The 14,745-nt window shown below is 42.9% G+C and overlaps 1 protein-coding gene across 5 annotated transcripts in view; it reads right to left on the reverse strand.

Annotated features, from left to right (window-relative positions):
- Positions 1-14,745, reverse strand: part of SYNE2 (spectrin repeat containing nuclear envelope protein 2) — a 200,212-nt gene that overhangs the window by 6,976 nt on the left and 178,491 nt on the right. For 4 of the 5 annotated variants that reach the window (XM_087747934.1, XM_087747933.1, XM_087747929.1 and 1 more), the window contains 11 exons: positions 12,794-12,956; positions 8,983-9,170; positions 8,673-8,823; positions 8,003-8,185; positions 6,219-6,356; positions 5,175-5,369; positions 4,041-4,323; positions 3,613-3,681; positions 2,672-2,808; positions 1,615-1,744; positions 199-410 (listed from right to left, as the gene is read on the reverse strand). In XM_087747934.1, coding sequence (XP_087604060.1) covers positions 199-410; positions 1,615-1,744; positions 2,672-2,808; positions 3,613-3,681; positions 4,041-4,323; positions 5,175-5,369; positions 6,219-6,356; positions 8,003-8,185; positions 8,673-8,823; positions 8,983-9,170; positions 12,794-12,956 — 1,849 coding nt within the window. The remainder of the gene's footprint in view (positions 1-198; positions 411-1,614; positions 1,745-2,671; positions 2,809-3,612; positions 3,682-4,040; positions 4,324-5,174; positions 5,370-6,218; positions 6,357-8,002; positions 8,186-8,672; positions 8,824-8,982; positions 9,171-12,793; positions 12,957-14,745) is intronic. The other variant, XM_087747931.1, reaches the window with a different exon arrangement.

Here is a 14,745-nt window from a genome sequence, read left to right on the forward strand (position 1 = left end):
GCAAATCTCTGCATACGAAGACAGAAGCACCTTGCTTAACTACCCTCTTTAGTCCTCTTAGCCGAAAACAGCTTAGCTCCTCTGTGGCTTACCACATTGTTATTAGCATTCATGCTGCCGACAGATCCTAGGAGCACAAGACAATGATAAAGAGCGTGAGCATCTTGAAATCCCATTTCTCAGTATGCCATAACTTACTTTCAATTTCTTGACCCTTTGTTCCAACTCCTGCACGCTGGTTGGAGGTTTCACTTTTTGCAGCTCTTCTAGCTCTTCCTCAGTTTTATCAAGCCAAGCAGACACGTCGCTGAGATCCGAGTTCAGCTGCTTCCACTGCTGCAATTTCTGTTTCATCCTAAGTTTATTTCTGAGGTCTTGAGCTTGGATGAGCTCCCACCTATCAATAATGCCTACAAATGACAGAACAACAAACATTTACATCTTCAGTAAGGTGAAGAGTGTGTAAAACAAATGCAAGGAGTTTTATGAGTAAATTATTCTCCAATCTACTCAAGGCCAAACAATGGCTACCAGGTACTACTGTTATCCAGACACGTTTTTTCTTGAGATTCCGCAGTCTGTAAGTTTCATATTACTGGTCAAGTTATCCACATAGTAATGCTACAAAGGATTTTAATCACATTAATTGAAGATGTTTTAATTCACCTGGAAGAATAGAGCAGATCTAAGGAGAGAGAATTCAGTGAGCTGAGCTGTGATTTGGTAGACAGAAAAATTCATCATGGGACAAAGTATGATCCAGCAGCTAGGACGTGGGTTTATGTTTCATCAGTTCAGTGCTAAAGGAGATGGAGATGCCACCTGTGCCATCACTAACACTGTTTCTGGAAGCACATCTAAGCCCTTCTCAGAGGTTTTCCTATTCATCCCATGTATGGGACTCAACCCTGGTCCATTTCTGAGACCAGAGACATAAACTAAGTAAGCTGGTGCATATAGCTGCAGTCTTCTTTTTATCACTTAATTCGCTTTTGTGACTGCAGTACAGATGTGCTCTTATTACAATCTCAAGCATCTGGAGCCAGGAATGAGGTCCTAAAAGGTTAAGAGAACCAGCTTGTTGGCCTATTTGGAAGAACGGACCACAGTGAAGACAGTGAAGAACAGAATACATTACCAGCTTTGACAAAACATTTCTGTAAATGGGAGCTGTAGCATCTTGTTACAGGGAGTACCAATAACTAAGAAAACAAACTATAGCAATCTTATTTTAGACAAAGAGACACACTTCTTTGGTTTGAAATCTGACTAAAAGTCTCGGAAGTATTCATTATCACACAAAAGTGAAATTGTTCCCATTCATTCCAGCTAGCAAAGAGACAGAAGTATATTATCAGTGATGAAAATCTCAGTTCTGGCAGAAAATGTAAACCAGCAAACACGGGTTGGACAGTACCAGGTGAGAAGGCAGCTCAGCGAATCTTAGCAAAATACAGTAACTTAAAGGATAGCGGTTTACTTCTATTTTGATCCCAAGGCAAATGTGCTGCCTTTGTGCTGCCTTTGTGCCGCCTTTGTGCCACCTCTGCTTTGTCTCCCCCCGAGTCACAGGACAAACACCACAGCACCAAAGCCATTCCTAATGCTCTGTACCTGACTGCTTCTCTGCAGCTGTTATATTCACAAGCTCTTGCTCATCTTGGGGTTCTTCATCACTCATGTTAGCAGATGTAATTTTCTCCTTGTTGATGCTGCTGCTGCTTGCAGAGCTGAGCTGCTTCACCTGGAATGACATTTTGGTGGGTGAGCCCTGCAGGTTAACAAGCCATCAAAGGTCAAGCTTCATTTGTGTTACTTTGGGGTGGCTGGGCTGCTGCTGAGCTCTTGCATGTCAGATTTAGCACTGGGCTTCTGCATCTTTGCTAACAGTTTATACTGGCTCTCTGAGCCTTCTCAGTAAACAAACACACACCATAGTGATGCTAATTGTTACAAGACTGGACATGGCAAATTAACTGCTTTTGCACTACATGTACCGGACAATGTACGTTTGCAGATGCTCTTTGTTGGATTCTGGGTCTTGGCAATACTGGCTCTAAGGCTCTAAGACTCGATTAATGATGACAAAAGCAGCCAGATACCAGCACCATCTTCTGCCTGGAAGAGTGCTGACAACTGGTCCAGATCCACTGAGCCTGGCAACTGCTGGCAAAGCCACAGCTGACAACCAGCTACCAAGGCTGAGGAATAAACAACCAATAGCTATTTTGGCACATTTTTTAGTGCCCAGAAGCAGATTAAATGGTGGGTTGCACGCTAGAGAAGGACCCTTCAAGTCGGTCTGCTTAGGAAAGGGAGATAGGTCAGTAAGTATCAAGGGAGGGTACTCACACCCTCTCCTTGGGGGGGTTAAATTCTCCTAGACTTGTCCTATGACAACAGAAGAAATAAGTTCCCCCAGACACTGACTCTGATCAGGAGCCTAACATGATTGTTCTGAATTGCTTTAAAGCAGCTTTTCTAGCAAGTGGATAGAGACTCTCACTGGTTACCTGAGCCACCAGAAATAATGTCTAAGTTTGCATAAGTGAACATTCCCCGCACAACTCATCTTTTCCTTGATGCTGGAGGAGGGAAGAGGATGGAGTTACACAGAAACAACAAACAGACTGTGTAGACAGGTTTAGTGCCCACAGAGCCTCCAACTCACATAGTCGGGCTTATAGGGAGTACTTGAATTTGGACCAGACAACACACTCCCAACCATCTCTGCCTGGTTGTACCGGTGTTTCCTGCAGACCGGGCTATCTGGAGAATGCCAAGGATGAGCTTCTGAAACAGACTTTCCTGAAACAAATAAAACCAAAACCATATGCCATGAGTGCAAAATCCCATCTCCACAAGGAAGCTGTTGCTTTGTATTAAGTTAGAAAGCGCTCTGAATAAAATGGCATCAAGTTATGGCATAAAAATGACAGTTTTGCAGCTTTCCTTGCAAAGCATGCACATTTGCAAAACATCAACAGTGTTTCAAAGGTAATGAGATGGGAGCCATGCAGTTATGGGACATTCTGTTTTCTTCTGGAAAATGCTTGAATACAGGTATGGGTATTCAAAAAATAAAAGAAAAAGGCTGCACTGTGGTTTTGGAAAGTTTGCATCTCAACAATACTACCACACATCTGCAACACATTTCAGTGGGGACAAGTATAGGCGTGTCCTGATTTGGAGAACATTTGTTCTGGATTTAACAGACAGGACACACACGGTTCTGTCATGCAAAAAACACAAAAAAATACTTGCAGAGTTGGAACTATTTCCTTCAGTAATTATGCAATCAAAATTAGAAACAACCAAAAAAGTGATACTACCCAGAGCAAACCACCAAGAAATTACCAAAAGACTTTAGATCAATACAATGAAATGCACATTAACCACCTCGGCATTTACCAGGCAAAATCTAAATGGTATGTTCTTGACTGCTTTGTAATGTACATGTGAATACTGCAGCGTAAGAACACCATGGCAGGGGGAGACATGGTGTCCACACAAGGCAGGAAGTCAGACATTACATATGAGAGAGGTTGAGGAATATAGCGTGCAGCACAGGGAAATTGCCATGTTCAGACACATGCATTAGCAGGTGCCTACCAGAAGATGCTTTCAAAGTTTTTGTGGTCATTTTAAGATATGCCTCAGGATTTTCAGTGATTTCTACATCTGAAAAAAGAATAATGTCATTTTCCTCACTATTCAATATTTTCCAACTATTAAAAACAACTGAAACAATGAGGGACAGCAAAGACAAAGAACAAAATAAGCTGTTGGTACTATTTTCATCAAACACTCTTAAAAAGTAAGGTTTCTAAAAACGTTACGTTTCTAAAAATATAAGCTTGGTTTAGACAACACCATTCCCTTCATCAAGACATTTAAGAGATAAGACTGCTCACGTCTATTAATAGTACTTGAAAACCAACCACCAACATGGGAGCAAGACCTCAATCCCCCTCCCTTCCCACACAGGGACATCCTGCAGTTGTCCATGTCAAAACAAACAGCTGGCAATTGGTTCTCACCTGACAGAGCACTGTAGTATGTTGCTTCTTCTTCGTCTTCGTGAGAGGAAGAACCTCCCACATCACCTGTGTGATCCCACTCAAGTGGGATGGAGTCAACACTGACAGGGGTTTCACAGCCTGATCTTTCATGACCTTGAGTAGGGGGCATAAGGTGGCAAAGGGACTGTGGAGAAGAGGGCCCCTCACTGATGGCCTTCTTATGCCAGGGATCATTCTGGATTTCTCGGGAGTCTTCTGGATCTGTCTCATTTTCAGAGGTCTCTTTTTCATCATCCAATCCCTAAAAATAAATAACAATTATTGCATATTAATAAGATTGACAATAGACCTACCCTTCTTAATGAGCTAATGATTGAGCCACACAGTACTACTGGGGACTGTTTTGCGGTCAGCTGCAGTAATTGAAGACCACATGCCTAAAATTAAAGGGAAGCATCATTTCTGCTCCCTTCCTCTTTTGCCAAAACAATCCTCACATCAGCAGCTACCTCCCCTCTTTCAAGACACTCAACCACCACCATCACATCTCTTTCTAGCTTGCAAGGAGGGGTACCCAGTTCCAAACGGACTGCGCAGGTCAGCAATGAAATGATGCTCAGGCAGGGGCGAACAGCTACTTGTAGATGGTGATGTTACTTCCTCTACCTGGCTTTTTAATAGATGTTCTTTCTTTTTGAGCCAAAGCAAACTCAGAATCAGCTAAATGTTCCCAGTGAAAAGTAAAGAGCATGCTGTTCCCCATTCAGGGTTCCCACAAGGAAGTGGACAGGTGGAGCCTCACAAACAAATCCATAGAGATATTCTAAGCACGTTATTGAAATTAAAGAAAACAAAGTGATATTAAAACCACCAAAAAAGCTTTTGAAGCCCTTAAACCACCATTATCTAAATATTAACCCTTGTGAATTACTTCCATGCTATTATCCAGATTCTGCAGATGGAGACCCAACATGAGAGACAGGAGGAGACAAGATTGGTGACAAAGATTTAGCTAAGCTGGCACAACTATTGAGGAGCTCCTGATCTGTTTGAGCTCAAACCACTCAGTCAAGATGCTAGAGATAAGCAATGAGCATTGCAGTTCAAACACCAAAATCTTGCCAAAGCATCAAAACAACTGTTGCTTCTTACAGGATGTCTTGAAGTCAGTCTTTGATGGAACCGGGCAACTCGCCCAAACACTTCCTGACAGTATCTATGAAGTTCTTCCAATTCATCTTCAATCAGGGTAGCATCCAAAGGCTCACTCTTCTGAATCAACTGCTCCCCAAAAACGATTAGCTGATCAATCTTATTGGTGTTTAGTGTTATTTCCTGCTGGAAACCCTATTGGGAACATACAAGAAAAATAATTACTTCTGCAATGTCCCTTTCTAGCCTAACGTTTATCCTTCTTTTCTCACTCACTGCAGTGAAAGAAAAGCAGCAATTGACATTGTCTAATTTCATTTGGCAAATATCTTTTTACTTTTGCCAAATGAAGTGGCATTTTCCACCCATGTGTACATCAATATCATTGCAGTGTCCTGAGCCTGCAGGAGATCACAAGAGTTCAGCTAATCAGAGTTTATTTTTCTGTTGGGTACACACAATCTTCTTCTCAGTAGCAAAGAACTTTGGCTGGTTGGGGCTCCAGCCTACACAACAGTAATTCTACATCCCAAAACAATTAACAGTGCAGGGGGAAAGGAGAAACAAGCATATGAGCAGGTAGCAAACCACTAGTATGTTCTTTAGAACGTAAATAAACATGCCTGCTGTCTTATTTCTGTTTGATAGTCCCAGCTACAAATAATGTACTCGGAGGAGAGATCCTACCTTAATGCCAATTCAAAAAAATTCTCACCAGAAAAGAATGCCTGAATTTAGGAATGTAGCTTTTACTGTTAACCTGCATGTGCTCCTTTCCAGGCCAGATACCACAGTCACTGACACTCGATGTTAGGAGAAAATGACAGAATAGACCTGCACTTTAACACTGAATCTGAATTTAAATACTGTACAGTTTAATTTTGATTCAGAGTTTAAGTCTTAACAATTTACTGGTGTCTTAAGATCTTCAGAGATCTGTTGGCTATTTTGAAGTTCCAGAAAAGTAGATGATTCTGTCAAGAGAGGGCAGCCCAATAGGATCAGCTGGACTATATTAAACAGCTGTTTTATAAGGATACGTACATTTAACTGGCGCATTTTGTCATCAAAGTTACTTTTGGAGAAGTGCTCCACGTTTGTCAGCTGGAGGTCCATTTCTGTGAGCCAAACAAGGATGCTTTCCCTCGTCCCCTCAAACTCATCTCTCCGATTGGTGAAGTGCTGAATAGGAAGAAGGGAGCCAGTGTTATAAGACTTCAGCTACTAAAAAAAGATAGTCACAGGAGCCCTCTGAAAACAGTGTTTTGTTTCAAAACTGCTGTTCACCTTAAAGACCTTCAGGGCACAAATGCAGCATGTCATAGAATCACAGAATGCTTTGGGATGGAAGGGACCTTTAAAGGCCATTGAGTCCATCCCCCCTGCAATGGGCAGGGACATCTACAATCAGATCAGGTTGCTCAGAGCCCCATCCAGCCTGGCCTTGAATGTTTCCAAGGATGGGGCATCTACCACCTCTCTGGGCAACCCATTCCAGTGTTTCACTACCCTCATTGTAAAAAATTTCTTCCTTATATCCAGTCTGAATCTACCCTCTTTAAGTTTAAAACCATTACGCCTTGTCTTATTGCTACTGGTCCTGCTAAGAAGTCTGTCCCCAAATGTCATGTATAAATACTGTCCCCTTCCTGTAGTGATGATAGAACAGAGTGTCCAGTGTTAGTACGCTATTCGTATGGGAGAGGGAATAAAACTTCAGCAGTGCAAGACGCTTCTATAAAACTATATTCTTGCTTCCACACTGTGTACCTTCTCCCACATCATTATACTAGTCTAACAGTTATTCGGACTCAGGTTTAACATCTAATTTGTTCTAAATGTAGAAGAAAGACAGACAAAGGAAGCAAGCTCCATCTCTAATTAAAGTAATTAAAACTATGACATTAAAATCAGTAAAACAATAGAGAAGCTGGATCATGGATGACCACGCCAGTGTAATTAATGCATCATTTGGCGTGGAAGCCAGGAGGAGCTCTCTCTGCTGCCGTCTCCCACAGCAGCTGCTAACAGGGCCGCAGCTTACAGGGCCCCAGTTCTCCTCGGTGGATTTACTGTTCAGGACATGTAACACCCCAAACACACCACCTCCCACCTGCACAGACCAAACCCCATCAGCGCTCTCGCAGCCTCATCCACTGACTTTTGGGATCTAAGAGTTCTCCCTGTCAATTGCTTGCAGCACTGCTGTATTTAAAAATCAGGCAGTGACAAGTTTTCCCCAGGGCACAGCACAGAGTATCTGCCCAGAGATTGGTTTCACTTGACCAGCAGGACACTTTGAGGTGTCACAAATACACTCTTCGGCAACATTCTTCAGTCAGGTAGAGAGCACAGCCAGAGCTGGTGACAGCAGCATGCCTCTCCATCACATCTCCACCTTTAAAGCCTTGTAGGTGAATCATAACTTGGCATAAAGTAGAGCTGCGTTGTAAACTCCAAACCATATCTGCACTGGGGCCCTTTTGTCTCTCTGCCTCTTATTTATGGAAAGGTGCAAGTGCATGAACGCATCCACCCATGACAAGACTGGATAAGAGGAGAGTGGGATAGGAGCAGTAAGACCTGCAACACACCTTCCAAAATTTGCACCCATTTTTCCCTTATGCTTCTTCAACTACCAAAAACCCATCTACCAAGGACATGTTTATGCCACGTACTTGGCGACCTTTCCAGAGCTGCTCTCCTACACGTGTAACTCGAGACACAAACCAACACAGGATAGTCACTCCAGTATGTGTTTTGCCCTTGGGTAATTCCTGCAGAAACTTGCAAGTGCTCCTCACTCTCTCACCCCACCGTGCAATTACCTTGAGTCTCCTCAGAATGGCAGCGACTCGTTTCTGGAGATTATCCCAGCGCTGGTTGCCTTCGTGTACCATCTGCTTCAGCTTGCTGGCTGAGTCGGTGCGGTTCTCGCGGGCGAGGCGCCTGTACTGTTTATTGATCAGCTCCAACTGAGTGAGTCGCTCGTGAATTTGACGTTGGAATGCCTGCAAGGCAAATCAAGGAACTCAGTTCCCTTGTCGATAAGAGAAAGGATCCGGATGATACTATCCATCAAGAGAGATGATGATGCCCTCCCCTTAAAAACAGACCTTCCAACTGCAAAATTAAATCCATAGAAAGACCCATATTTTAAATCATCTGCTCAGACTTATCTCATTAGGAAAAGGAAGGGAAAAAAAAATCAAGCCACAAAGGTCTCCTGCCTATAAAAAGCAAATCTTTAACTTATAAGCAGGATCTTGTTAGTTCAGAGCATTGGATTCTCCACATTAAAAAAAAAAATCTGGAAACAAATAAATCGGCTAGATACCTAGCAGCCACACACTGGCCAAATTATTTATGTTCTCTATACCACTACTGCCAAACTGGTGTTTTCCAGTGATCCAGACATTTCACACAGACAATAAGTATTTAGCAGTCTGACCATTCAGCCTGCTGCTGAGCATAAAAAAATGAAGTTAAAAAATTCACCTCAAATTTCTTCAGCTCCTCCTTTGCATGTGTGTACAAAACCTCTGAAGAATTAGGCCTAGCTGCTGTCCCTTCAGATGATTTTAGCCAATCTTCAAAGCGAGAATAGTCGTCCAAAAACCTCTGCCATAGGCGCCAGGTTTCCTCGATTCTGAGAGGGAGATGCAAAAATGGAAAGGTTTTATCACAAGCTAACTATTAATTTTGGATTTTTTTTCTTTTTCAAAATTCAGCTTGTGGCAAAGGCTACAGCATTTCTACAAAATGCTGCCACAGGCTTCTTTAGGAGGGGTAAGAAAAAGAGACTTACTTCATTCGCCTTTCCATAGACATGGCGCAAATGTTTCTCCACCGTCTGTCCAAACTCCTGGTAGTTTGCTGGATGGAGTCACACTCTGTCTCATTAGCACATGCATCTGAATCGTGTAGCAGGACTTCACAAATATTAAACACAGATTCCACCCCTGCAGTGTGTTGCTCTATGTCTCGTTGCAGATCCTGCCATTGGCAAAAGAATAGCTTGAGTAGAAGGAAACATGCGCAGCTAGACTTCAGACATACCCTTTCAAAATGCTGCAGAGGATGAGGAAAAAGCAATTTGTGTGTCAGGAAAAGCTTATTTAGCTTTGGAAAACAGACTTGCAGGATGAGCTGTGCAGATGACAGACTGACAGGTCAGGACAGAACTGCCATGCAAAAAGGGATTGTCCAGCTTTGGTTTCTCAGTGAAAGCTCAATCTTCTCATTAACAGCCCAGACAATTTTAAAGGGCATTCAAAATCCAAACCTTACACATAGCGCAAATGCATACTTATTAATTTTGACAGTACAAGATGACAATATCTCATATCAGCTTACTACACTGTCAGACTTGACAGAGAACTCACAGTACAGTTTGTGTACTTTAGTGACTGTATGATCCCAGGTTGGTATCACGGAACACAGCACTCAAGTAGCTGGTGTTACACTACTTTTCTTATTCTCTCCTGTAGAGCTCCTGTTTTGACAGATTATTTTAAAGGGTCTGGCAAAGACGCTTTGTCTAATCTACACTACAGGTTTCTTCTCCAGAGCCTGTATCTCCATTGTAGTCTGGCTTCTCATTCTATACCTTTAACTACTCCTAAAGTCAATGTAATTGAATAACAGAACAAGAAAGCCTTCTCTAAATATTTCTTATTGAAAAGGCAGCTCTGTACAATGCTACCAACTGTAAATATTAATGAAATGACAATGCTGACCACATTTCCATTTTTTTCAACCCATTTCTGGCTTTCCTAATGAAGGATATGGAGACTTTTGCCTGAATAACACTAGAACAACAAACAGAAATGAATATTTTACTGACAACAGTGAACAGGAACTCCCATTAAATGGTATTACTGATTTCAGAGAACAGATGAAGCAGAATTGGGTTTGCTCTAAACTTACAAAACCAGAACAAAATAAAACAAACAAAAAACCCCCAAAACAGACACAGCTTGTAGTAAATACAAAAGGAGTTGAAGGAAGATCTTCCCAGACGTCAATAAGCTGCAAGGAGTTGAGGATCACCCAGTGCCAATCTTCAGTGGTGTTACACGGGTACCTGAAAGGGCTGAGCCATAAATGGTCAAAATTTGGCTTGTGGGATTTGTGGTAACATACAGCTTTAAGGAATGTAGAAGCCAAAATCTTTACATAGGTGAGAGACTGCCAGAGGCAGACCCAAAATAATTTTTGACAGCTTATTAAGGATGCACAGCTGTTTTCTGAGCCACGAGGCAGCAGTGTCTTTTTAACATAGGCTCTACGTCTGAAAGCAAGCTCTACCCCACTACTGGTACCTGGAGAGACTCTTCTGAATTCATTAAATGACACTGGATTTACAGCTGTATTAGTGAAAATGAGAATCTGGACCACAGATTACAAATCCACTCTACTTGCACTATGATAATGCTGCTGACACGATCTCATTACTTTTGGTCATGTCTGGGTTCATGGAATAACCCTAGGCAGAATCCTTGCTGTTTTCCAAGCTGTTATTCCAAATGGCCTGACTGTATTACGGTGAGACAACACAACAAACTAAGTAATGGGGCCAGGAACGTACATTGAGCCCAAAAAGGTACTTTTCCTTCAACTCTGCTCAGCATTGCCCAGAGAACTTAAACAGACTACATGCTGCTAGACTGCTGCATTAGTGAAACAGCTTTGAAATCTTAAAATTAGTATTATTCATGTTTTAACCTTCATTCTTTAATTGAACAAACATGCCATAAAACAACTCTGTGGATGCACAACGCTTTTAAATGTCATTATTCAAGACTGAACAGGTAAAGCTTTTCCTGTCATGGATGTCAAATAAAAGAAGCCTGTAGGGCATATTTCTCACCATCACTGCTCTTGCTGAAATAGTTGTTCAGATAAAACCAGGAAAGATATTTTACTTGTTGTGTTCTGATAAAGGTTTCTCTAATGCAGAATGAGAGAGGCTTTTTTTTTTTTACTGTGGACTTTTAGTTAGCACAGTCTTCTCACACTCAGCCTGCTAAAAGGTTACAGTAGGAGTCTAGAGGTGCCCAGAGGTCTGTGTTTGAAATAGCACCCAAACAACAAAGCAGTAAGCAGCTCTGAGCAGCAAATGATGGCTCTTACAGTAAGCTGAAGCTTGAATGCTCATAATAAAAATAAATTAGTTTGGACACAATTCCTTTGTGCTCCATGTTCTTCTCTGCCTGGCAATTTAGCATAGCCTTTGAGAATGCAAAAGGTTTGGATGGGGAAAAAATATTTCCTTGTTGTTTAAGTGACCATTCACAATGCAGATGAACCATTAGAGGCGCTGGGCCAGGGCTTCTAGTGTTCGACCAGCTCCTGCAGTGGAGTTGGTGGGAGCCATCTCCACTCCTGTCGCAGCAGTGCTGGCCCTTCCCACGATGTCTGGGACATGAGTGGATGGAGAGCCATATCAGCCAGCAGAGAACACAGCCCTCAGGTCTGGGTCACTCAGGGATCTTTCCTCAGACACGAAAGCAGCAGCCAGAGAGAGAGAAGATGGAAAGGATGGGAAGGAAGAACACCCATAGGTGTTCTTAAAGGCAGATGCCATAAAGCTTCCATGCTTGACAGCTTTATTCTTGATCCTCAGTTTTAGAGCAAATATTCTTGTTTAACACAAAGGCCAGATGACAGCCGTAGTCATTCTCAGCCTTCCCAGGAAGGCACTTCAAACCTGGGCAGACTTATAGCACAGCCCTGAGCAAAGGCTGACTCCACCAGCAAGTCTGTGCTTTGGAGAAGTTCCTTTTCCTTCCTTGGCTGCTGGAGAGAGACATTTACTCCAGGATTATCCAACTCATCTCACACTTCCGCTTGGCTAGGACAGCTGGCATGTTCAGCAGTGCCCAATGCTCGCCATCTCTAGCACTTAAAACTAGCATAGATCCTCAAGATCCCCCTGGTAAGCCACTGTCTTGGCTAAATGCCTACATGCACTAAACCAACACCCAGCGGTGCTAGGTTGGTTCACACTTATGCCTCAGCAGGATTCACGCACCATCTCACCCAACCCTGAGGGGATCTTCAGAGCCTGCTTACTGGATCAGGCCTCAGTCAAAGGTATGTTTGCACAAGTCCACCCTCCAAAGCTCAAACATCCTTCTCTGCCAAGCTTGCTCTGCTGTCTGCAAGGAGGGGAAGAGAACTGAGCTAGTGAGGGCAATACATCAAATCACAGCACTTAAATCTGTCACAGTCAGTTTGCAGGAGACCTGGCATTCACACCTTGTCCACCTAAGTCATCCTCATGGATTTTGCTCACTGTCTGTGCCCTGCCTAGCCCTTATGAAGTCTGCTGTACTTAACTGAGCAAACTATCAAATGTAAAAATGCTTTTGTTTGTATTGTGTATGTTTTCCTTGGGTGGAGGGAGAAGGAAGAAGTGGGGGTGAGTCAACACCATACTGAAATTACAGCAAGCAAATAAAAATTGTCCATGTAATGCATCTTGACAGGAACATGCCGTGAAACCCAAACAGTTAGAAGGCCTTGCTAAAGAAAAGAAACAGGTGATTTTAAACCAGGACCAATTGCAATCAGCAGCATTTTAGCTCATTTACTCTGCTGCTGCTATTTCCCACCTGCTGTTCTGCCAGTCTCTTCTGGATTTCTTGGTCATCACAGATGTCATAAACAACAGGCTTGGAAAGCTCAGACTCAATCCGGGCCAACCAGGTGCGAAGGTTACTCATGTTTTTGTCCAATAGTTGTATAAAAGCAAATGTTTCCTTCAGTTTCTTCACCCTAAGCAAACCAGGAAGAACATTTTGTTACAAAGATCTGCAGTCAGTGGAAATGATGCTAGCAGAAGGTGATGACAGGCATGGCTTTCTGAAGCACTTACTGTCGCACCAAGCTGTTGCCTGTAAATCAGAGCCATGTTTTAGTCAAAACCTACCTAAACTGGCTCAGCAGGCCTCTGCTCTACAGCTGCAGGAAGGTCTTGTGTGAATTCTTTAATGAAACTATATGAGCAGAGTGAATTTTTGTAGCCTCATTCATCGGCTAGTGAGCTCTTCAGTCAGTTCTTGGACATTTGTCTAAGTGGGAGTTTGTACTGTAACATGCCACAGTTAAACTAAAATGGGTATCTATGGTCTGATTTTCCTGCTGTGAATTATGTTCAGTGTCTTCTTCAGCAGCCAACAGTTCCACCCTAATCAGCAAGGTACTGCTCCACCAATGGAGGCAGAATTTGCCCAAAGCACAGGTCCAACACCCTGGGCAAAGGGATGCTCACAGGAGAGGAGAAGGCCTGAACAACGGCCACTGTAGAACTTACAGCGCCATGACATTAAAAGCTCTTCTAAACAACACACTGAAATGTGCGGAGGTGTGCCAGACTCTCCTGGTGGGTGAAAATGAAAAAAAAAAAGAAAATCCTGAAGAGGGAGAAAATCCAATGGCTAGAGAGAGTTGTGCAGCAGACAAGCAAATGAACCATCGAGACCATTTACCTTTCTTACAGCTATTTGTAGCACAGCTCTCAAACTGCAGTCAAACTTTTCTTTATTTCCAGCCTTTACAGTATATTCCCATGTCAAAACCCCTTATCAGCCTCTCAGATTATCCAAGTAGCATGTTTGTACATTTTGGCAAATTTGTCCCTATGTATTGGAGGAGTATCTGTTAAACTACCTCACTGCTCTCAAATCTTTCCTTGAAATTCTCATTTATTGTAATTCCCAACAAAAACTACTAAAAAGCCCAACACTGCGGTGACACTTATCTATTCCGACTTCAGACTGATATCGGAGCTTGCCATCTAGACCTTGGTAGTTAATGGAGAAAAAAAAATCTAGATCATGATTTCCATCAGACCTGTCTTAAATATCCAGATCACAAGGTGAGATGAACTGTACCAAAACCTACGTATTTCTCTCCATGAACTGCAATGGTCTACCCTACAGTACTATAAACATCAACACTGCAGATGCTAAAGTCAGGTGAAATCATTCCACCCCTGTCCTAGGGAGAACCCACTTCTTAGCCAGCATTGCTTCCCCATGCTGCCCTGGCTGCTTGCATCCTTCTGATGTCTATTTCTGTCCCTGTGCCTTGGGATGGATTTTTGGACCTTGCACATGATTTAAAATGCAAATTTCTGAATTATACCCTAAGTTACTGCCTGGTCTAGCAACTACCCAGATGAGCCTCATTATCCAAGTCAAGTGCAGTGGAAAAAGTTAAAGTACGCATTGTGAAAAGGCCAAAACATTTTCCATTCATTAGCCTCCATGACTGGGAACTGTCACCAGCTAAACAAAACCAGCAGCTGGGACTGGAAGAGCAGCTTGTACAAGGGGATCACTGCATTGATCAACCCCCCAAATACAGGGGACTGTGGAGGGGTCTGAGATGAACCCTAATGTACTTGGCAACACCAGTGTTGTGCAAGCTAGGACTGGGACAGGGTGGGGGGTATGTCATCTCATCTAGCGCAGGCAGGGACAGGTTACACCGAGACCTAAGTTCCCTGACAGGGTACCTGGATGCTGGCTTCATGCAAAGGACCTGTCCCTCCTTGCAAGAA

Source organism: Nipponia nippon, unplaced genomic scaffold (assembly GCF_047370975.1).
Source record: "Nipponia nippon isolate SJK-2023a ecotype South Korea unplaced genomic scaffold, ASM4737097v1 scaffold_11, whole genome shotgun sequence".
NCBI classification, from domain to species: domain Eukaryota; kingdom Metazoa; phylum Chordata; class Aves; order Pelecaniformes; family Threskiornithidae; genus Nipponia; species Nipponia nippon.